Raw genomic sequence first — 25,069 nt, 5'->3', positions numbered from 1 at the left:
AAAAGAGCTAGTAAAGCTGCCAAAGAAAAAAAACGATTTCTATGGTATATACTATTAGACCATACATAAATGAAACTGCACATACATGAAGATCTAAATAACTATATAAACGCATCCTAAATTTCCTGAGACAGATGGTGGGTCACATACAGACAAGCTATGCATTCCAAAAAGATTTTTTTTAAGAAGAAAAAGTAAAAGGAGATGAAAGAATAGTGGAGAAATGTTTAAAAGATTATTAAATTAAGACAAAACCAGCAAACTGATGCAGCAAGGTAAGACAATAAAAAGCAAATGAAAGAAAGGGATGGCACAGTCATTTTGGCCCTGATTCAGGAAATTGCTTAAACACATGCATGAGGACTTGTTAACTCAGGAAAGAATGTAAGTAGAAGCTTAAATTTAAGCGTGATGAGATTTTCACCTTTGCTCTGGCCCCTGTAAACTAGATTAAGGAGTGGGAGCAGTGGCAGGAGATACCAGAAGTCCTGGGTGCAGCTGAGGTGGGGGAGGAAGTCTCTCGGTTTGATGGCCCTCCAAGGCTTGGTGTAGGAGGGCGCCTGAAGGAGGGTGAAGCTACGAGCTCCCCAGCACCACGGTATCTAAGCAGACCACAGTTTACAGACTGGACTAGGGAGGCTTCATTATCCAGAAGCTCTTATACACAGCTCTAATGTCAAGAGACATTAAAGACCATTTTTAGGTGACATTTGTCTCTTCTCCTTCTAGTTCCCCTCTGCTTCTCCCCTCAGAAATGCAGCATAGATTCTCACTTCATGTGCTGAAATAATACTAGCTTTAATAGGACTCAGGCACATGCTTAAGGTCTGAGAATAAGAATACTTTTCCTACCTTGGAGCAGTCAGTAAAGCTAATGTTCCCACTGCAGGCAGCAAAGAGGAGGAAATAAAAATATTGTACTCAAATCTTTAGAAAAGGAGAAAATTCCACTACCACAATGTAACAATGAAAACATTCTTTACATTTCTCAGACATGGCAGAGAAAGAGGTTATATCAAGTTCAGTTACACATCCTACATGGTGACTACTTTTTGCCAGAAGAGTTTGAATAGATTGCAACATGTTTTTCATCCTTTAAAAATATTTAACATAAAACATTAGTTCCTGGATGTTCTTTATCCATCATTGCTTCTCCTCTGAACTAGTGAGTATATTATTCGGATTATGAGATCAAAAGTCGGTGAAAGTTTCTACGGGTTATGTTAAAAAGACCATTTTGCACTTCCTCTGTGCTTTATACTGCATCTAGTAAAAAGAGCAATTCATTCAGGTTTACATCCACGGCAAGAGAATGATAAAATGGTAGTTGTATGGTGGCTTTCTGGCCGGAGTAATCTCAGCTTTCCAAATTTCTCCATTTCTTGGAGCTTGCTTGTGATTGCAGCCTTAATAACAGAACAGCCTGCTTACCCTATCTGTGGAGGAACAAAGGGCTCTGCTGAGTTTCATGCTATAGCTTTTGCATCAAATTTTCTAGGGATTCTTTTTTCTATTTTGTAGGAGGTTTTAAGGTACGAAAGTTAAAAGAGAACAAAAAAAGTTGAAGATAATCATATTTTACAAAATATAAGCTAATAAAGAGCAAAAACTCCTTGATCTGCCATAAGGACCCCCACCCTTACCAGCACAGATTTAGTTCAGTCATTTCTGAATTGCATCTTCTCGACTAATCTGCTTGTGTATCTATCACATTCTGCTGGATTTGCCAGCAGACCATGGAAATTTCACAAGTTCAAAATATCAACCTAAATATGACTGGGGGGGTTCCTTGCAAATGTTGCTAAAATATAAAATAGTTGTGAAATAGTACATCTTCACATCATTATGAAAATGAATAATCTACCTCCCTCTTTCAATTATGCCATACCTAAGTTACACCATGAAAGCAGTAGTTCAGAAGTCAATCACTGAGCTGGTGATAGCGTTTTTATACATAATGTAATTTCAGTGGGAACATTTTCCTGAGTAAAAACAACTGGTTTTGGTCTATTTTTAAGACCAGCATCCCAGACCTAATCCCAGACTCACTACAATATGCTGTCTTTGACCGCATGGGGTAAAAACTCACTCTGAATGTGTAAACTAGTTTTGCAAACAGCAACATTATTATTGTCCGCTCTCTCCTTTTCTATGCATTTTCTTCTTAATGTTGCAAGACTTTTAGGCTTGTCCATCAAATGATATAAAATGACATAGCCAATGATAGTGTTACCAAAAATATCATTTCCTTTTTAAAAAAGATATTTTTATACAATTAAGTACACGTCATTTTTAAATGTTTTATTTTCAAAAAAAAAATGTAAATGATCCTTTCACTAAACAGCAAACAAAATGATGTATCTATGAAAAATATGATAATGCTTTTTTAAGGATGTGCAGATGGTGCAGTTAGAACATCTGCAGCAATACAGGAACTGAAGAGAACAGGAATTCTTTGAGAGGATGAGTTACTACCTCCAATCTATTTTTTTACAACTTTTTGCAATGTTGTTTACTGAGAAGCATTCTCTACCCTGGAGTGCTTGGTATTTGGCCTGTTTTCAGAGTTTCTGTTACACTCAAGAGAGAAAGTTAATCATAAAATCTATTAAAAATCTTAATCACTCCACAGTCAATTCTTCAACATGTCATCAGCTCAGCTTAATTTTTTTTATTTGCATCAAACATCATTTATTTACACAAATAGAAAGCATCTTCAGAAATAGAGTAATCACATAATGGAGAAGGTTTAGAGGTCAGCAAGGTTGGTCAGAGCTATGGAACAACTTGTGGATGAATTCTTAAGTAAGCTTGCACTTTTTGGTCTAGAAAGCAAATAACCAGGGTAACATAATGGGCACCTAAGAGATCATCAGTGGCAGGAAGATCATCGTGGGGAATAGCGGTTCACTGTCTTTTCGGGAAGAGGTGTGATGAATGAAGTTAGCAAGTACTGGGTTCAAAATGGACAACAGACATAGTTGTGCTGTGGAACTCCTTGTCATGGGATATTGTAGATGACAGAAGTTTACATGGGTACAAGGGGACACCAAACAATTAATGGAAAAGAAGTCTATTCAAGATTGCTAACTGCTTAGAAATTGCAACAGACTTTAAAAATATGCAAATGGATGGAGGCTGGAGGAGTACATGGGAAGAACATCATACAAGCTTGTCTTGTTCTTGTACTCTTCCCTAGGCATCCTTTTTTGGCTATTGATATCAACGAACCTTTGGTCTGACCCGAAGGGGCTGCTCTTCTGTTTATGTATTTTGGCCCCTTTGTTGGTAAAAATGGTTACATGTGCAAATGTGCAAGTACAAATTTAATGAAACTTATGAAGTAACTTTCAACATCTTTCGTATCATTATATACCCTTCTAGGTGTCAAGGAGAAACTGGATCGTAGTGATTACATACTAGGTGCTGTGTTTGAAGATCAACAGTGAGATAAGGGGCACTTTACACAGGATGGTCTTTGCCTAAACTATATCAAACCACCAACTTAGAGAATACATCATTTTCAAGATCCTCCCAAAAATCTAGCTCTGGTCATCCAGTTCAGAGGTGCCCAGACCATGAAATTACATGGAGAGTGATGTCCACCTCAAAAGAGAAGTATTTTTACCCATCTCATTTAAATTTCAGCCATCCAAGCCAGTGAATGAACTATAGAAAGCACTTCTTAAAACCCGCATCTCAAGCATATTTAATCTTTTTTTTATATCATATATATATGTAACCCAGTCTTTTTTTCTAATTCTCTTCATTCTGCCAGTCCTGGGTGGACTCCTGTACTTCATTCTCTGTGGGTGAGGGCTGTGGCACTTCCTGTGCTGTCTTTGGTTCAGGTGGTGAGAACACTGTAGCTGACGTTCCAGGTGCAGAGGCTCCACTTCCTCTCACAGCCAATCCTGACCCTGAGCAGGGGGCTGTTTCTTCCACATTTCTTTGTGAATCTTTTTTGGCCAGCTGTTTGTTTTTGCTGTCTTTCCCAAATTTTGATTCCCAAATATTTTTTAAAGCAGCTCTGAAAGGAAAATGAGAATTGAACAAAAATGTACATTTAAGTAGGTTTACATAGATTGCTCTGAATCATTCCCCTCCCATCTACAATCTTTATAGTTGCTTTGCAAAATACTTCTTTCCAATGCAAAGTAGTTCTTTCTAATCTCAAGAAGTTTGTTCATATTTTATCTACTGGCAACATAAATATTAAACCACAGAAAAATTAAATTAGTTCATCCCAAGTCATGTTTGTTACCGGCAATACCATATTTTGATCAAATAACACACAAAAATCATATTGTATGTTGTCCACCTACCGGTGAAGAATTATAAAGATTAATGCAAACATCACAGCAACAATCACAATGATTCCAGTTACCAGGGAAAAGATCAGAACTGTATCTATCTTTGTGTTCCTTGGTTTTCTTCTTTCCAGTTCTGAAGAAAAGAAATACATGGTCATTATTATGTTCAAATTTTCAAATGAGTTAGTCATTTTATGGCATGAACAGTATGGAGAAGGAGCAGGGCCTGATTCTTTACTGTCTGGCATCTTTCATGACTGTTAGGCTTTTACTAAATCAGCTAAGTCAGAATAATAACATTTTATACCTTCTTTGCAAAGACACATCTGACCAGAGAAGAGGCAAGCAAATGGAGATCAAGACATGTGGCGTGGGATTCAACTCACTTAGCTTTAGATCTTTTACTGTGTAGGTACTTGAGCTAGCTATCTGAGGTTGTCTCTATAATCAGTGGAGAGAAACTGGCGCTTCGAAGCCACACTCAGCTGACCTGGTCTAGATGTCCAGGATGAGGTGAATTGATCCCATTCCACAGATGTATGGGGAGTCTCGACAGTTAGCTCACATGCGAACTGCTCGTTAGAAGAATTCCACTCTTACTGCCTAAGAAGACCTAGTGGTTTTAAATGGCAGACAGAAAGATCAGAGCTTTGAATGCCGAATGTTGGCAAGAAGTAACTAGCCAAAATAATTGCGGCAGAAAAGGGCACTGCAATGCACATATATACACTAGCGAATCTATGCTAGCCATAGCAGAACAGCTCAGAGCAGTGTCTGTAAGTGTGCAACAAGGCCTGCAGTTCCTAAAGACTGACAAGAAAAAAAAATTGGAGAGAGAAAAAGGTACCTATTTGGTAAATGTTAAGAATGATTAATATAAAAATAGTTTTGCTTTAGGAACTGTTGCAATATAAGATTTCAAGACATGCCCACATAAGTTATATGAATTATAGAGAAACAGTAATCACAAGAAATGGTATGCCACTTGAGGTAGGCATGACTCCTTTGTTCTGTGCCTGGAACCAAGTGCTCCATCATCCAGGACTGAGATACCAAGGTACCACCACAGTACAAAAGAATTCTAACAATCACAATTGTTGCAATGATAATGATTAAGATAAAAGACAGTATGCTAACAAAGGACTGGATTCAATGACTTGAGTGCTCCTTTTCAGTTCTCTGTCTCTACCTAAGTCTGTAGATCCTTTATTTAAAGCAAATAACCACCAAGCATGTAAAGGAGTTGTTCTGCATGGCCCAGAAATGCAGAACTTAGCTAAAAGCAGCTGCAAGAAACTGAGGAGTGAAAAATGTAGAAAAGATATCAAGTAGGAGGTTTTTTTCTAATACTGCAGCCTGTTAAACCTTGGAGTGTTCATCTAAGGAAACCAATGGCCCTGACAATACTTAGGCTGGTTTATGTAACACTGGATATATACCCATTAGGAGATGACTAAAGCACAACACAAGAAGAGTGGAGAACACTGAAGATGGTCAACAAATTTCCTCCATCTATTTTTTGACAATGGATAAAGAAATGCCTGGAAAGCAAACCCAGTCACCTTGTTCTGAAATTTAATTGAACTTACTTGTTCAAGCATATTCAATCAAATCAATGAAATGTCAGACATCTTCCCTCCAGCTTTGATAATTTTACACAAGACAACCTTAATTTCTCTTTCATTTTCCCTCAACCACACATATTCTAAAACTATAAGGTGCTATCTGGTTGCTGACTGGTACTCAAAATTCTTGTTCTGTGTACCAGAATGACTGCAGGAAAACCACCTCTATTTCTATTTCATTTCTATTTCTATACAAGGTCTTATTCCACTGTCATCACTGCAGTAACTAAGCAACTCTTCCATCACATCATTTGAGTTTCACTCTCCCGCATCACGGAATTTTCATTTTGTTATTCTTAAACCAGAGCTCATCCATAGAATTCTCCTGATCTTTCTTCAAGATATAGGACAGGTAAGAATGGTTAACTGGCTGAGAATATCATACAAAATAAGTCTGAACACTGGGGTTTTCATACAATGTAGAGCTACCTGCTTTTAGACTAATTCACTTCACTGACTGGACTGTGCCTTCTTAGAATTATATGCAGTTGGGGGGAATGGACATTAATTAAAATTATCTTTGATTTTGCAATTTCATTACAAATACATTAGTATTTTATTTTTCCCCTTGGCAAAATGTGAATTTAGAGCTCTAAGGGTACTTTTGCTTACAGGCTGTAACAGAAGCCTGCTGATGAGAAAAGCAAGTTTTATTTTATCCACTGTCAATCTACTCAAGCTTTCTTCCTGTGAAGGAAATTCTTCCAGCAGTCAAGAACTAGAACTGCCCAAGACACGACCTGATAATACAGAGGGGAAGCCTTCCAAGTAAATACACACCTTTAAAATGCAAGCAAGAAGCAGACAGAAAAGTGGCTTCCCAATAAGCTGTTTTAAAATGAGCAAAGACTGATTCATCAGGTGCACTTTTAAGGCCCTGACCACACTCCTGAAGTCCAGGCAACACTTCCAATTAGTCAGTAAGAATTTTGCTACAAACCAGAACATAGCTTAAAACATCTTCTGCTTACAAGTAAGATTCCAAAGAAGTATTTACACCAGCCTTTTTAAAAAGCCCGCTTAGCTTAGTCAACAAAGAAAAATACTTCCTTTCTGAAACATGCAAACTCTAGTTCAATGGTTTTCAACTTGGAGTCTACAGCCTACTGGGGGTCTGTGGACTATTTCACCATAAAGAATGATGAAGAAAAGCAATCTCATATATGTTTCACAATTACTTTGTACAGAAATTCCTAAAATGGTGTGCACCTCTACTGATAATTTTCTAGGCTTCTACAATTCAAAAAAAGATTGATAACATACCTGCTAGTTTCAAGCAGATTGTCTACTGCTAATATATTTTTCAGGATTCTCCAACCGTACTGAAAGGTTGGCATTCTCACTATACCTGTTGATTATTTACATTCATCTTGACTAAAAAAGGGGTGCAACTTAAATGAAATGCAAGGGTAGGATTTAGCTCTAGATTGCAGGTACTTAAATTCTGCATCTAAACTATGGAGCTGAATTTTACTCCTCTGTGCAAGTCAGAACAAGGCAGGGAGGAAGAAAAAGAAGGGATGTCCAGATTTAGTATCTAGCTTGCATCAGGGCATCCTGATTTGAGACCAGTCCTGTGGTCAGGAATGTGCTGGTAATTGGTAATGCCACTGCCATTGGTAAATGGCATTTGGAGGTCTTTCCACCAGCTCCAAATGGTCCAAACGCCATTCAGTCCCTCCACCCAAGTCCCTTCCTGCTAAGACAATAGGGGGACAGCATGCTGGATTAGAGGAAACAAAGGTATCATTTGTACGCCCAGTACTAGTTGCTAAGAAGCTTGGCAGCTTTTTTTTCTTCTTTGTGGCATCAGAACAATATATTTAGGCTGAGCCGCCATGCAGGACCTGACTCAAGGAGTTTAGAAAGTTACTTCTTTCTTATCTAGGCCAGAAGAGATTCAGCACATACCTCCCTCACACCAAGTATCAGAGCAGGATAGCTCTAAAAGAGAGAACACATACTCTTTGCTATGGTGTGGTCCAGCAAGAGTACTTCCATTGTATACCACAGAGTTTAACAATACTCCTTTGGTTTCCATGCAGTGCAGTATATCTCTGGACTGTCCTCTGCCTTCATGGAACCATCTCTCCTTTAATTTGTTTAAATCCAAATACATTCAGAAGCATCTGTTGCCACTGCTAGTATTTCCCTCCAGAAAATGTCAGCAATACAAATTCTGTCTCTGCATTCTGTTCAGTCATTTCTTCACTAAGAAACAGACTCACAATACTGAAAATTATATACGTCAAGAAACTGGAGCACCTGCTGTTCCTCACCACTTCTAGCAAAAGAAAACCCACTGCCTCTGCCAGCAGCGCTGTTCCTCTTCATCCTCCTCTTCCCCTGGATTTTTCATTGAGTTGAAGTTCCTCCTAGACCATGATGTTTACTGTACATCTATAAGTAGACACTTGAACAATTGTTTACATGGTCCAGCAGCCAACAGGAGTTTTTTCCACTTGTTTTCAGATCCAGATAGTATATATCAGTTTGGCAGAGGGGAATGACATTCTGCCTCTGCGGGCTATTTTTTTTCCTTTCCTTAATATAATGGTGATGCATAGCTTTATGTTTCTCTTCCAGATTACCTCTAAGATTCTTCCTACATATTAAAAATGTACATATATATGCAAATGTGAGAGCAAGATTACACTTATACACAGGTGCACACATGCACACACACACAAATACAGAGGAGGCCCAGACTGTTATACTTGGGCACTGGGAATCCCCATTTCATTACTGTGCAAATGCAAGGAGAACACGGTAATGTGTATTAAGCATTTGCACAGTAACCTGTTACAGAGATGCGACTTCTACCTCTCAAGGAAGCTCTGGCACTGAAATCATCACCACAAAATGAACTGAAGAGAAATGGTTCCTGGGATGGCCTCTGAGACACCTGCTGCCTGGTGTCCACACAGGTACATTATTGCCTCCATCTCCTCCACAGAAGCGTCACTACATGCATGCGCTGTCTCACTCTTTCTCTTATGAGAACTGTGGAGTTTGGGACACAGTCAGGATCTCACAAGGCTGACACCCTTCACAGATCATGGTAAGGAAGATCATTCACTCCTCCCTTGCAAAAACTTCCGTCCCACAGGACTATTATTAGAAAATATGAATAAACTGCCTTCTGGCTCTGAAGCCGTCACAAAACGCCTAACAACATAACAGGTGGGAGTGTGGAACAAGACCCTTTACTGTATCTCAAGGTAGTGATTTAGTAAGAAGGACATACAGAAATTCCAGTTATTAAGAGATGGGATTTCCTTTGCAGAGATCACAGTAATTTTTGCTGAAGATGAAATACTTTTTTTTCTCTGTCAGCAGATTGCTGTGAAAGACAAAGAGTACCCACCAGTCTAAACAGTTCTGAAAACAAAGTAAAGAGCCAAATTACTAAAGACCATTCATTCATACAAAAAGATCATTACTATTGTTCAACAGAAGGTCACTGAGAAGTGCAGTGATCAGTGGAGTAAGGACATATGGAAGTTCTCAGTGGATAGTTATAAAATTAAGTCATATTAAGTTTTTCCACAGGGAACATATACCCAAAATCCTGTGATGTTTTACCTGCCCTTTTGCAATATGTGTCCTACCCTTCTCCCACCTCACAGACCTCAAAATCTGAACCAGAAAGTGTCATGCTATGTAATTTCGCGTGCTGGCATTGAGGCCAGACTCTCAAGTGGTGTGCTGCTATAGCTGCCCTGAACTGTCATAGAATCCGGCCCCTGCTGTTCTCACAGGTAAAACAACAGAGCACTGGAGAGTGGAGAAAGCATGAGACCAAAGTGAACACATTTGCCCTTTACTGGTTGCCTTGGTGGTTTTTAGCTCTGCTGACCTCTTCAAGGCTTTTCTTCTAGGACAGTGACAAGAAGAAGCGCTAGCCACTGAAGAAGAACATTTGCACTTCCTCTGCCCTGTCCTGTAGCTCTGCGACTAGCACAAAGAAATTCATCAGTGTAGAATAGCAAAGGGAATCTGAAAGGTCATGACAAAGACAAAATACAAACTTAAGCTTATGGACTTGAGTGACTCAGAGAGAAGGCTAGAACCATCTCAGTTGGAGAAAAAAAAAGTAATTTAGGAGCTAATAGACAGGCCTACTTTCTTCCTAACTAAAACTGATTTGACAGTTCAACTGATTCAAATACTCTTCTCAAAGTCTATATGAGACCCTCCCCTAAAGTCAGTTCTTCCCCATCCAACCTATGCTGACCTGAAATCTTTGTGGCCAGTTTTGAATGAAGAAAAAAAAGCCAGTTCAGTCTTGCAGATTGCCTGAAAAATGAGTCTGATTTCTGATACTGGTTTTGTGATTCTTCCCTTCTCTACACTTCAGGTTGCAGACCAACTGATGGCAAAGGAAAAAATGTTCTCTGAACAGAAAGACTTAGAATTTCTGAAGTACGTAGAAAAACCATCTTGCATCACAGGGCTAATAAGCTTACATCCGAAATTCTTCAACCTCCTATTCAAAAAATCATTGAGTGAGGAACTGGAAAAGAGAGCATTATACTGGTGGGAAGAAATATTACCCCTTTGCGAAGCCTGAACAACAACAGCTCTGCAAACTATGAGGCAGCAACTAAGAAAATCTACATCCACACACAAGGAATCTTGACGCATACCTTGATGCTGTCAAAGAGTTCTTTCTAATTTGCTCCTGATTCTGTTGAAAAAGTAAATACAGTATTCTGATCTCACTAGATTTCAGACCATCCTCAGATGGGAAAACTGGATCTATATGATGAAAGTACTGGTACATTCTCTATCAAAACTTCTGCTGCTAACGTCTTTCTCCTAATTAATTAAGATTTGGTAATTTTTAAAGTCCAAACAATGGCAGTCCTGGGGGAGCAAATCCCAGAAATTCCTCTGGTTATGTGCACATCTCTGGACAAAGCTAAAGGAAGAAAACCTCGCACTAAGCATGACAATCCACTCCTTTTTTTGAAGCTACCTAATAAACCTTAGAACTTGTCTTCTTCAGATTTCTGCATAGCCATAACCAATAGTCTCAGTCCTATAAGAAGCTCTCAGTGGCTATGTCTGCTGGACAGGCTTCATCTGACTGCTTTTCACCAAAACTACTTAATCACAGTTTAAATATAAGTGTGCGAGTCGTCCTACTGATGACTCAACTACTCAACTCAATGGGACTATTTGCATGCTTAAACCTAAAACAGATTATGTGCTCTGCTAATGTAGGTCTCAAAAAGGAAACTTCCTCTTTGTACAAAAGGAAATGTATGGACTGAATAGTGGGAGAAGAAAAAAAAAGAATATAAATTGATATAATCAAAGCTTTGGGTGTTTTGTGACTGCCAAGATGGATTTAGAAAAGAAATAAACAAATTCCTGGTTACTGCACAATGTTAGAAAGGATCTCAACATAGACAGAGGAAATAGCCTATCTTATTAAAGAGAAAGAATAAAAGCAGGATTCTTAGGCTAGACTATTTTACCCAGGTAAACATGGAGGGGAGAGATAGCGGGAGTGGGTCTCCCCAAGGACTTCTTTCTTTCTAGTCTGCTATGCTTTTTGCATAACAGCTGAATCCTCATTATTTCATGCAAAACTTTACATTTTGATGAGGAAGGTTTTTTCGCCATTCCTCTGATTAGGAAAGCTACAGTTTCCACTGGTTATTCTCATGGTTTGAGTAAATCAGCCTACTGTTACCTTTCCTGATGAAGTGAGCAAAAAATCCCATTAGCAGAGAAGAGGGGAAAGATGGTACAAGGGAACTGTTTTATGACATATTCTTTTTAGTATAAATCTTCTCTAAATCCATTGTGCGTTAGCAATTCCAGATGGCAGCTAAAAGAGAAACCTCAAAAGGCTGCTTTCTTGCTTCAGTACTGCAGGGGAAAGGAGTCTTAACTGCAGAACTGCCTGCTGTACTGCTGCTTCTATGTAACCAATCACCTTTCTGACCTACTGAGACAAAAAGAAGTCCATGCTGACCAATCTAGGTGCAGTAATAAATGAGCAGCTAAGAGGAGAACCTGCTTGTTTTATCTGGAATTTACAAAGCTAAAGAAAATACTCATTTCTACGACAAGAAGCCTCTTCATTCCGATTCTGTCATTTCCTTTTATATCTCTCTTTTATCAGCCTGCATTTCATGACAAGTCATTACTAGAACACACCAGCTCCTGCCTATGTACTACTGGTGACATGCAATCTTACGAAGATTGAGTACTACCTAACGAACATGAGGCCATATCTTCTAGAACACTGCAAGCATTCTTGTGAGCTTACCAGGTGTAGTGTAGACTGTGTATTTTACAGAGGCAATTACACTTCCCTTTTCTTGAGTTTCACACTGGAAAGTAACTGGATGGGTATCTCTGTGTACTTCCATAATAGCTGAATCATTGGGAAGAATGACCGCTGGCTATCCATATTATAAAAAAAAAAAAAGAAAAGAAAAGAAAAAAAAAGATTTGTCCCTTTTCAAATAGATTTGCAAAGCAGAGTTGCATTGTATTAGACATACAGAAATGTCCCAACAGTTTTCAACATGTCAAGACCCCTTGGCCCCTGGAAAAGTCCTCCCATCTCTTCAGCACCTCTTGTTTGAACAACTGTGAAAGGCTTATGACTTGCTGACATGTATTCACTCATCAGTCACTATGCCCAATTTTTCTGAAATAAGAGCAAAGAAATATTGCTCTCTGAAATTACTGTTTCCCTTAAACAAAAAGCAAACTGAAGCTCCATAAAGGTACAAAGCCCTGTAAGTCTCTGTATTACCAACTTGCCAGTGAGAAATCAGGGCTTATTTGCCTTATGACAGCAAAGGAAATAATCTGCCCAGAAGTCTGTACAACTCAGTTGGAGCATGTGGTAGACACATTCAATATGTAGCTTTTCTGCATAAAGAGGGGTTCAATTCCTTACCTGGTTTGGAATTAACATCTTCCAAACATATTTAAATCGATTTTCAGGAGATATAAAAATACAAGACATCTTCACGCTGGCAGGGCTGTCAGAAATTGGTTTTCCCCCTACAGGAGGAATTTTTAATAGGTACATAATCAACTCTCTGAAACTACCTCTGTATAGACCATAAAGCTTATAATTCTTCAACCCACAGAACGTTGCTTGGAAGTCATCTTTTTTCCTCCAAATTACTTCAAGTACTTTTTTTGCTTGGACTAATATTTATAACTATATATGTATCTACAAAATTGAAAAGAAGAACAGAAAAATGATACAGGGTCTTGAAATCAAACACACATCAGTATAGAAATGAAATCTGAAACGTTCATAGCATGCTTAATAGGGTAGTTGGAGGGTAGAATGAAATGTTTTCATTCTACTTCCACCACACGCACAAAGAATAAGGATGTTTTCTTTGAATCAACTTATTTGTTCTAGGTTCCTGTATCACAGTGTTCCACTTACATCCACAGTCTACTTGCCCCCGGCACTCCTCCACCCGGACAATACATTTTGCTTCAGTCCCAGGGCATCCATTGGTTAATAGAACTTCTCGAATGCCAATCCCTTTGGGAACAAAAAAAAAGAGATATCTTTCAATCAGCATTTCTTCATTTTCTTCCAATTCTGTTTTTACGTTCTCCTTCTTTGATGTGGATGTTAATATGATGTATCTACCAAACACCAGGCAAAACAGACCTTCTCTGAGTGCCTGCTAAAGCTATCCCATATTGTCATCAAAGATTTCAAGACAACATCTACTTCGGTCAGACTCTACCACAAGGAGACAGGTCCTTAGAATCTGGACCACTGTGTGTCAGAAAAACAATTCAAAATAAATTCAGAATTTTTATTACAGAAAAGGAATTCAAAATGAAACCAATGTATGTGCTGCAAAACAGTTAATTCACTTTAAATACCAAAGCATTCAGGCACCTGGCCTTTAAATGCTCAAATCAGATGGCACAGAGATTACTGTACAGACTGCCAACTCAGTCTGCCTCCAGTCTTGTGATTGTCTAAGTGTCTTCAACTCCCACAAAGGTCATCAGAAACTGAAGGCACTAAAAACTTCCTGGGATTGGGCCTGGAGAGTCTTGATTTACCATACAGTAACCGACAATGAGGGACAAAGGAATATCATTAACAAACTCCTAAAGGAAGCTTGTTAGAGACCACACTGGGTGATGGTCAGTAATGTGAAAGAGGCAAAAACTAGTGTTGAGCATCAGGACTCCGTCAGCAATGTGGAGGGTTATACTGAAGAACAGCAGATAGCCTATCATAAATATTTAAAGTTAAGGAAAATTTCCATACATTGTTCAATTAAGTAAAAAGTATTCACTCTCATTATCAGGATTTCAATGGGGACATCCTCATTTAAACAATTACAAACAAATTCAAAACAAGTGCTGTAATTGTTTTTGCCAAATAGTGTGTACACAGTTCACTGGAATGACATGGCGTGTGGGAGAGGAAGGAATAATATGTTTAGGCTCAGTAAACACTGAAGATTTTGCCATTATTCCAGAAGCATTTTGTTTACTAACAGGCATGGGGAGAGGAAACTTAAACCCCCCTTACACTACAACGATAAATGGGAAATTGATTTGAATACTGCATTTCTGATGCATCTGCCTCCTTTAAATATGTAGTATATAAACCAATGGATTTCAGAATCTTTTAGAGATGTCATATAACTCATGAAACAGTACTTCGAGTGACAGAGGGAGACAACACCACTTACTGGAACTGACACAAAACAAGGATCATTCTCCACTGCACAGAATGTCTCATCTCATACTTGCACAGACAGAGGTGTAAATGACAATGAACTGACACTTTTATGAAAGGCATTCTGCTTTCTTCAGTGCCATATATCTTTTTAGACAATAAAAAAAGGCAGGAAACCTATGAAAATCAGAAAGGCTGACTTGAGAAAATCTGGGTGCTGGGCTAAACGTAGTCACATTCATCAGGAAAAATCTCACCATGTCTTAACTATGGCAATATTAAAATTGTGGGAGTATATCATATTCAAAGGGATGACTAAAAAAACTGTTCGGGAGATCTGCAAATTCTGTCAGTACTCCTCTGCCTCTTCCTTTCGGGCAGCTTTTTTCTTTCATTCCCATGTTTGCCTTCTGCACCTCTTTTTCACAGCTGCCAGTTCTGATGAAATTGATCTACTGGGTCTTAACTTCAGCAGGTCATACAAATTAACCTAATAGAAAAATGGCCACAATGCAGCACAAAGGCTTGCAAAATGGGCAGAATATTATCCAAATGAAATTTACCCTGGAAAAACGTAAATCAATAGATCTGGTGGGGGAAAAAGATCACAAAGAACGGAATACTTAGCAATTGGAAAACAACAGTTATGAGAGGAATCTAGAGGAAAGAGTGGACAAAAGAATTAGATTATGAAAAGACTAATGCAGAGTTTACCCAAACATGACAAGGCATCATTAACAGGTAAGTATTTAGGCTTTAATGCCTTAATATATTTGGAGTAGGAATAGAGGAGCAATGGACTTGGTACACAGCATTACTGGGAAAAAAAATCAAGAAAATGGAGTCAGTTCAGAAAGCAATAAATATAAAGGGCTAGACAAATGAATCTAAGAAGGAATATGAAGGAAACAAACAGCTTACAGTTTTGCTGGGAGAACTAAGAGGCTACCTCTCAGCCTTTCAACAGACAAACATGTAACAGGCAGCATTCAAATGATGGCTACAAACATTATCTGAACTCCAGATATGAGGCGATGCATTCTTCTTTTTTCTTATAGCTTCCATTTCCTGATTCTTCAGTAAGATGGTATACAATTTTCAGTATTAAAGGGCTTAAATACTAAATCTGAGGGACCAAACATAAAACTGAGATAAAACTCAGTGAAATTCTCTGAAAATACAGGGCATTTGAGAGGAGGTCTGCTAGCAGGATGGGTCACAAGAAACAGTTTCTCAGTATCCAAAGAATGTGAGCATCAAAGCAATGAGGATAAAAGAGATACATGGAATGGGGATACTGACCAAGAAAGAGTATGACCATAAAAGAGTATGGTATGGCGATACTGACCATATAATCAGCTCTGAAGTTATGAAGTGAAGAAAAGGAAATAATAAAGTAGGTAAGAGCCAAACAATCTCCCAACACTAGAATGTGCTAACATGTGAAATAGTTTCCCTTAGGGAATCAAGGAAGCCCTATCATTGGAAATATGCAAAAGTGGCTGGAAAAAAAAATAAAAAGGCATACTCTAGAAAAGAATGTCAGATTGATGGGGGCAAAAACTCATCTCTTTTTTTTTCTCTATGGTCTTATGAGAAGCAGAACTTGTTCAGAACAAATTTAATAGCATTTCTGATTCAAGACTGCCTCCTAAGCAATATAATTACAACCCCACTGCAATTCCTATCAATACCCTAAAAAGAGATGTCTTCTTAAGGCTCAACCCATTTTTCTCTCTCCCCTCCTACTCCAGAATGATACCTCTCCTCTCCATTGCATGCTTTATAAATTGTATAAATGTGGAATACAGAACAGGCTACTGCAGGCAAGCAATTTTTTGGCAATATTTTATGTGGGAAGACATCTGTGAGAAGCATCAGAAGATCTTTCATCTTCTGAACATCTCACAGATGTTCACAAATAGCGAAAATTGTTACTTTGGGGAAGGCAGCTCATGTGCCAATAAACGTAGGGAACTGGTTTAAAATAGGAGCTTGCAGGCTGTGAAATTAATAAAACAACAGATCTGACCTAAACTTCTAATGACAATCAGCTTGATTGTTTTTGTTAATTATAGTTATTGGCAATCGAAATCAATGAGAGGTGAACAAGGGCAAGCAAATTACAACTGCTAAATTGCTACAGTTAGCACTTTTTTTTTCAAAAACAAATGACAATATGTTTTATTCATCTGCTTTACTACTTACCACATGTAACTGTGCATACTCCAGATTCTACTTCCCTGGGCACGGTGGCTTTCAGACCTGAACACAAAGTATAAAGTTACGTTTCTAATACAATGAAACCTGCTCACAGGGGTGGGTATGCCCAATTAACAGGAAAGTCACTCTGTAAACTTATTTCTACTTCTCAGTTGAAATGTGAAATTTGCCAACATTTTTCTTCCACTAACTACAGCAGAAAAATAAGATATTTTTCAAAATTATACCACAAAATCCAGTGAGAACAGCATTCATATTTAAACCTTAAGATGATTCTTTAAGAGGAAAAAATGTGTTTTTATTATAAATCAGCCTATTATGCTAAATTAGGCTACTGAATGCTCTGGAAAATGCAGTGTCTAGGTTATATGCAAATTATAGGTCTTCACTGAAAAGAGTTAAGAAAAATTTTCATTAAACAATATTCAGTTAATTCATTTCCTTGTTCTTTCTGGCTAACATAAGCCTTCCCACATGATTTTTTCCCCATCACACTCCAAGGTCAGGTTTAGACAGCTAGCACAATGATGAGTCAACCAGGTACAATATTTTAATTAGGTACTCGGGTTTTAATCACTGTGATTGGGTTCCTTCCATTTTTTATGGTGCATTGAGGTCATGAAATGGGTTTCACAGAATGTACAGAAGCAAAAGGTTCCCATCTCCATCTGGGATTCAAATCTGGATAATATATCTTATTTCTATTAGCATGCAATTTGAATGTTTGTTTATAAGGATACTGAGATACAGTAGCTGTTTCATAGCAAAACTAACTTAGTAAAGTGTCTTTGGAAATAATTCATTAAGTAAGCAATAGTTTAATTCTTCCAAAAGCAAAGAGAAAAGACAAGTCATTATGACTGTTTTTACAAGTCTGCATTGCCAGTCCAGCCTACTCAGATTATTTTTTTCTGATAACAAATACTTACCAATGTAAAGTTTGCTTTCACTGTCTCTCAGTTTTTTATATTCAAGATTTATGTTTACAAAATGTTATTTCTGTGCAGTAATGCAAGTTTATATATCACTTCTTGCTACTAAATCTCTATGTAACATTTACATTTTCACACACTATCCAAAACTTAATTTCTCAGGTTGAAAAGAATGGATCCATTTCTCTTGCAGTCAGTGATATACAAATACAAAACCTGTATTCCTCCATAGTAAAGGATTAACACTACAGTGGCACATCACATTCTTCACAATGATAAACTGATACTGAACTCTTTTTCCCAACATTATAAATGAGCCATCAAAATCCTATTCTTCTGTTATCTCTAAATGTCTCTATGGTTTTGACATTTATTTCAGCATATAAGCTGTGCTCATCAGAGCAGTCTTTTAGCATACACACAAAAATCCTTAAACAATAACTTAACTATTCAGTTGAACGCTGCTGTAAGACTCCAGCCTTATCCAGTGCATAAGGAAAAAATGATTAAATGAAAACCCTATGAAAACAGAGACATCCTTTAAAATGCCTAGTGTATCATCAAACTCCATCTCAGATGAGCTTTACAAAATACCAACTTCTTTAGAAAACAGTTCTCACCATGGACATCCTATCACATTTCCCTTAGCTTCTTTTAAATTAATGTGACAGTCACTCAACAGTCTTGTCTACCAACAGCTACCCCAGCATAGCAGAGAGGAGGAGGAGGAGAATGTAAAGATCCTGTCTACAGTCTAAATACAATCATGTTTAAAAATGCCTGTAACAGTTTGGCACGAGTTGTGCTTGTTTGTGTGTGCAGAATAAATGTAAGCATGTAAAAATGAATGGGAGGGAGGGCTAGGGCATTTTCAGATGGTGCAAATTCTTAACTCAGTAGATTTCTGACAATTCATATCAGCTTAGGAAAAGCCCCAAACTTCTACCCTGGCAAGTACACATCATTGTAATTCAATTTGGAGGTGACAAACTAAGCATAGCCATTGCAGGATGTTGTCATTTCTGAAGGGAAAAGTTGCCATTTCCCATCCAGACACAAATTAAAAAAAGGTGATGATGACAAAAAAGCTTTAGAAACACTCAGAGACTCAAAACTTCAGATACCACTAACAAAAGGTGGAAGGACTTTGCTAACCAGTGAAAGCAAATTTCTCCTAATTACAGGAGAAGGTTCAGGATGCTTCCTGCTACAGGAACATCACAGCGCACAACGTGAGCCTTTTGTCACAGATTCAGAATGATGAACTGACTGGAAGAGACAATAGCTTCGAGTAAAAGAAATACTGTATTTTCTAAGTACTAATATTCCAAATAAACCTTTAAACATATCCAAACCTTAGAAGTCTGATTGCTTCTAAATTAACACGTCAATCAGAAATCACTGATCCTGATTCCTGATTTAATTGAATTAAAAGCAACCAAAAGAAACTGTAAAGGAAACGAGATCAGACTCAGCAATAGTTCCCTGGACAATACAGTATTTTTTACATTAATGTTATGAACCTTCCACAGCGATATTACAATACAAAATTGCAGCTTCCTTTACTTGCATTCTCTGCCTGTATTTTCAATGAACCAAAATTTTAAGACAGCTTCCCCTAAGAAACTGCTGATCCTTCCACTTATATAAGATGGCTGTTTCCACTTGCATCAGGTTCAGATAAAAATATAATGTCAGCCCTATGCAAAGAGAATCATGTATATAGCTTCCATTAGCATTAATAGGAGTTATATATGTAAATTCCACACATGCTGAGATGAGAATGTGCTAAAGAACTGCATTTACATTCCTGTCAGAGGGCTGCAATTAGTACCAGCACAGCAAAGGCAGCCTGTGTGCCTCTCTACATTTGGAAGCCTTGTAAGACCTATGTAGAACAGAAAATTTTTCCCATTATACACCATTTTAATTGCAAGTCACATCGCAGAATGCACGCAGAATATTTTGATAAACTCTTACAAAGCCCCTAAGAGTCTCACTCCAAATGCCAACAGGCAGCGTCCAAAGGCAGGCTGGTGAAGCCCAGGGGCACCTAGTCCCTCCTGAGTTGGGTCATGTCGCTCTTGCGGAGTACCATAGCTTAGCACTCACGGGGTGCCGGAGGTCAAAGGGAAAAAGCAGCACCATCCCCGCGCGGTTCCCAAGCTGGGGAGCTCAGGCCCGCGTGTGTAACGCGGCCGTCAAGGGCCGCCCAACATGAGACGGCGAGGGGCAGCTGAGGGGGCCGTGGGGAGCTCGTCCTGTCTCCGAGGTAGGGAAGTCTTTCGACAGGCAGCCAGCTTCGCCCTTGGCCCCTCGTCGGACGGACCTGCGCCGCTTCGGACGGCGCGCTAGCAGACGGAGGGCTTCGCGCCCTCCGGCCCTCCGGAGCCCACGCGTCCGGCTGCCGCAGCCACGCGCCAGTCTGGAGCTGCGCCCGCTTCTCCCTCCTCCCCCTCCCGGAGCCCCAAGGGGAGGCTGCGCGCCTCATCCTCACTAAACCGCTGAACACACTCCTGACACCTTCCCACTGTCTGCGTGCGACACGCAGCAGAAATCGCTAGGCGCGGGCGGGGAGGCAGCCTCGCACGGCCCCGGGCGGCCGGGCCCAGCAGGCCTCGCCCCGCGCCGCCGGGGGCGGAAGGCGGCAGACATCCCCGCGGCGGGAGCGGCGGTGTCAGCGGGGAGGGGCGCAGAGTGGCGGCCGCTGCCCTCCTCACCCGGCTCCGCCGCCGCGAAGTCGCCGCCGCCGCCGCCGCCGCTGCCGTTGCCGCTGCCCGCGGCCGCCGCGGCCAGGAGCGCCAGGAGCGGGGCGAAGCGCCCCGCGGTGCCGCCCGCCCGCAGCCCCATGGCCGCCGCGCTCCGAGCCCGCCGCCCCCTCGCGCCGCCCGCCCGGCAACCGCTGCCGCGTCACAACGGGCGCTGCCCCCCCGGCCCCGCCTCGGCGGCTGCGGCGCCGTTCGCGGCTTCGGGTCACCTGGCGGCGGCCCCCGGGGCTCGGGGCCGCCCGGCAGCCCGGCAGCCGTTTGGGGCCTCCTCGCCGGCCGTGCTGCAGGGCAGAGGCACGCGTCCGTGCGCTGGAGCCCCGTCTCCCAGCGACGCGGGCCGCGGGCTCTTGTAACCGCCCGGGGTTTGGTTACCTCCCAGAGACGGCCCGAATCGCAATCTTTGTGTTTGCAGCTGCAGCATCCAGCTCTTCCCCCCAGTCCCGAAGAGGCGGATTTGGAGTCGAAACTCTGTGGCGGACTCCTGTTTCCTAAAACAGTGTCTCTAGGTTTCTGCAGTAACTCTCGATACTCCAGAACCAGGGGCAAAGGAGGTCTCCAACCCCGGCACCGCGCCCACGCTCCGGGTGGGAAACCGGCCGCAACGCAGGGAACAACAGCAGTGGCAGGGAGGGAGGCCTGGTCGGCGGTGCAGAGTATAGCAGCTGGCTTGGGAAGGGGCTGCGAACGAGCACAGCCCCAAGGCCGGTCTTTGCAATCGATGCGCCCACGTTTTATGTAGGGTCTATTTTACAGTCTCTGATGTTCAGAAAGCCTCTGTAGAGGTGTCTCAAGCTCTCTGGAAGACAGCTTGGTTCTTAGTGAGCATGACTTCCATCAGCAATTGCATTTCCCTGGAATAAAGAAGCTCAGCCGACGGGGTTGCTTGTGAGCGCAGGAGTTGGACCTTGGCTGCGTGAAATTCGCTTTTAGAGGAGGTGGAAGTGAACAGAGGCTTCACTGCGTTTGAGACTACCTGTGTATCTTATCTCTTTGACTTAGCCTTTCCTTAGCGATTTCTTCCCAAGGCACCTGCTCTCATATGTGCAAAAGCAAAGATGGAAGAAAATTCCTGTAACTGATCAAGTTGTTTGTCCTAAACGGAAGAAGAGAAGGATTATTGCTTTTATAAAATACTTGGGAGGCTCTCAGATGTTGTACCATTGGAGGTAGAGGAAGAGGAAGTTGGAGAAGCGGGAAAATACTATTTGATGGGTAATGAATCATTGCTTATTCAATCAAGTTCATGAAGCTGTCAAAGTTGATATTGTCAAAGTAGTGATGATATCCTTAGTAATATATCCTATTTCTATATCTTCAGGACCCAAAGTCATCTAACACTGGAAAAAAGTCAATAATGAAGAAAAACAGCCCTCTCAAGGGAAAAAAGAATTGACCAAATAGGCTAAGTCCAAGTCTATGTTTTAGTTTTTCTTTCATCAAGACATTTTCAATGCATATGTGTGTGCACATGTAATATGTACCTATGCATTCACACACATAGATGTATATATTGTGCCACTATAATATGGCTGCCTCTGATGGGATACGGGAGACAACTAGTATAAGGCAAAGGTGGATAGTTGCCAGGAAGAGCAGGTGGGAATACTATTCTGGAAGAGAGAGATCTTTACCATCTCCACAGAATAAGCAGGAACTCAGCTTTTTTTAGGCAGGGACCTAGTAAATGGCTGTATGACATTTTGTGTATTTTCTCAACATTATAATTATAATAATGTTTCTTAGTTACTTCTGATGTCTGTTGCATTCCTTCCATGTATTTTGCACATATTGAGTCTCCATCTCTTTCTGCATTCTGCCTTCTACCTTCTCTCCAGGTTCTCTTTTGTTTTTTCTAACCTTTCTTATTTTTCTATTCTAAAAAAATGGGATAAGATTAGCAACTGCAGTGGGCAAGATCCTGCCTTTTGTCTCCCGCTTGACTCATGCTGTGAAGTGGCTCTGTGGAGCAGTAGAGAACTCCCAAGTAGGCAGAGCTGTTACACCTACTTCTGTTGCTCTTGCAGCTGGCTGGGCCACAGGCTGCCCAGAGAAAAGGCTGGCAAACAAACAGCTTGGAAAGAGCTTGCAGCTGCTTGTTCATCTCCCCAGCCTCAGGACAGCCATAAAGTGTTTCTGCAGTGGGAGTGTGTATTTGGAAGCTTTCTTCCAGGCTGCTCCTTTTCTCTCCTCACTTGGCACCATCTCCCACACAATCATTTTCCTCAGCCATTTACAGAAAGAACAGTCTGCCTGGACTTGTAGCCAGTATCCCTCCCATCCCTCGAGTCAGAGCAACGGCCAGAGTCACAGTGCTCCTTAAAATTACCCATATGTGAAGCTGGGGGTGAGGGATGCAGCTAGGAACAGCAGGTAGAGCTTCTGAAGTGTTACAAACACCTGGAGTAGGATTAGCTCTCTAGTCTGCCTTCAGGCTATGTGGGATGTGGACTTTCAATTTAGCCATATAACGCAACATTGTTTCGTGCTGACTTTATTAGTCTGGTTGCTAGTTAATAGACCAGATAATGCCATTACCACAATGCCAACAGAGATTTGTATTTTATCATCAACTCATTCTCATAAAGAACATGGCCAGAAAAGATGCTCTATAATTTTCTGAGTTAATAACTGTGCTGGTGAAAGGTTCAAATGGCATGCAACCAAATGACATACAACACTTTTGCTCACTCAAAGTAGCCTTGTCTCTTTTATTCACAATGATAATCCAGCTTGCTAAAGATGTAAGGAAGATGTTTGATACTTTTGGAAAATAGGAGTTCCATGCGGTGTTGTTTTCTGCGACAACTCTTTTGATCAACAGAATTTCTTTATTCTCTGTGCATGAGCCAATGAATAATTCTCTGAGTAATATCTCTTTGAAACTCTCTGCAGCAGGAACTCATGTCCTAAGGTCACGACACCTGTCAAGGTCAAGGGCAGGTGGGCAACAGCACTGAAAAATGCTTCCTCTTCTTTTATTCCTATGCACAGATAATGGCATGCTTCTTCCACTGGGTAAGAATTGTTGCCATAGTAATGTTTTCAGCACTCCTTTGGATCAATAGCAGAGCAGAGGGTTTTTCAGGTATTTTTGTTGTTTGCAAGCCTGCAGTCATACCCCAAATATGTTTCTATTTCCTTGTGTAAAATAAGTTAATTCAAAGATCTTTTAGCACCATGCAATTCTGTGAAGAAAGCAACTTATCCATGGTGTACAAAAGTCTTGGGTCAGAATCAGACCTTGGATGGGCAAAAGCGGTTCTGTCAAGAAAGAAGAGTTGCATTTACTTAATCAAAGCCCTGAGCAGGGCCTCTGAAGTCCTATCAACACCTCGCCAAATGTGGGAACGAACTGAAGCTACAGAACTGGTTGCATTTCTTACTGAGGGTCCAGATCTAGTTCTATTTACAAATCAGTGGGATTTTCTCAGTTCACTTAAAGTTTGTTCCTTGGTTCCTGGACATTTTCTGTAGGTAGTTGATGTACTGTCTTAGCTGAAGCTCAAGCAGATTACTGATTCTAGGAGGGGAGCCAAAGGAGAGCCTCCCATAAATAATGGCTGAATCTACAAAAGCCTGGATTTCGAAACTGCCCTGCCACTTTCAGTAACCACCTTCGACATGTAGATTCTCAGAAGACCTGCCCACCTGCTGTCTAGCTACACATGTGGAAAGACTGTGTACATATTGAATAGAGTCTGGAGGCCCCTACTTTTTTGTTACTGAAGTTTGCTTGCTGCCTACAATTTTACCTTTAAGTACAGCCAGATCACATCAGCTTTGACAGTACAGACAAGATGAGCTCCTAACTCACGCTTACAGCTGGTCAGCTTGAGCCTTAGCTGAATCATAGACTGAACTGTTACCCCCACCATCTTGCCTATGGCATATAATAGGACAGAAGCTCAAAACACATGGGGGAGTGCCACCAGTTCATCTAATATAATAACTCTATAGTTAGGATACTTGCACAGAGGGTGTGAAACTTCAGTCCAGTGTTCTTCTCTGCTAGATATGATTTGAACAGATCTTTTTTACCAGCTTGGAAAATGTCTTAAGCACCAGGGAACAGGTTTTCTGGAGGTGCAGGGGGCAGAGGGAAGGAAGAAGTTCTCATTCCTTCCTGTTAATTCTCTTCTCTTTAGCATTAAATAATTTTTAAAAAGCATTTGCCTTGGGAGAGGAAAGAAACTAAATGTGGTGGCATAGGCCTAGCAGTTAGGGCACATCTCAGCATTTGCGGTGAGCTAGTTTAGATGTCTGTTGAGAATGGTCTCATTCCCAGTAAACTGTTCGCCTATGGCCGTGCTGTTTAGGAGTTTTAAGAGTGAGTGTGGGCCATTTCATGCCAGTTGACCTCAGTGTTGAAAATTGGCCTCAGGCACGTTTAATGTTCTAAGACAGGGGCTGCATGAAGGTGAAGCATTGCAGTGTCTAAATGTTTTTGTGAATTTAGCATTAAGACCTCAAGCCAAGCTTTTCTCAGGTAGAAAGTGTTCTGCTT

The 25,069-nt window shown here is 40.6% G+C and overlaps 1 protein-coding gene across 1 annotated transcript; it reads right to left on the bottom strand.

The window, feature by feature from the left end:
* Positions 1–2,408: 2,408 nt before the first annotated feature.
* SPACA1 (sperm acrosome associated 1) lies at positions 2,409–20,681 on the bottom strand. Its single transcript, XM_064508764.1, has 7 exons — positions 20,518–20,681; positions 16,851–16,907; positions 13,374–13,475; positions 12,867–12,973; positions 12,225–12,360; positions 4,326–4,446; positions 2,409–4,030 (listed from the first exon to the last, which is right to left on the bottom strand). The coding sequence occupies exons 1-7, from the start codon at positions 20,645–20,647 to the stop codon at positions 3,757–3,759; spliced, it is 927 nt and encodes a 308-aa protein (XP_064364834.1). The 5' UTR covers positions 20,648–20,681; the 3' UTR covers positions 2,409–3,756.
* Between the last annotated feature and the right edge of the window lie 4,388 nt (positions 20,682–25,069).

The sequence above is a fragment of the Dromaius novaehollandiae genome, chromosome 3, assembly GCF_036370855.1.
Source record: "Dromaius novaehollandiae isolate bDroNov1 chromosome 3, bDroNov1.hap1, whole genome shotgun sequence".
In the NCBI taxonomy this organism is placed as follows: Eukaryota; Metazoa; Chordata; class Aves; order Casuariiformes; family Dromaiidae; genus Dromaius; species Dromaius novaehollandiae.
The sequence above is the reverse complement of the archived record's forward strand: the minus strand, read 5'-3'. Positions and strand labels throughout refer to the sequence as shown.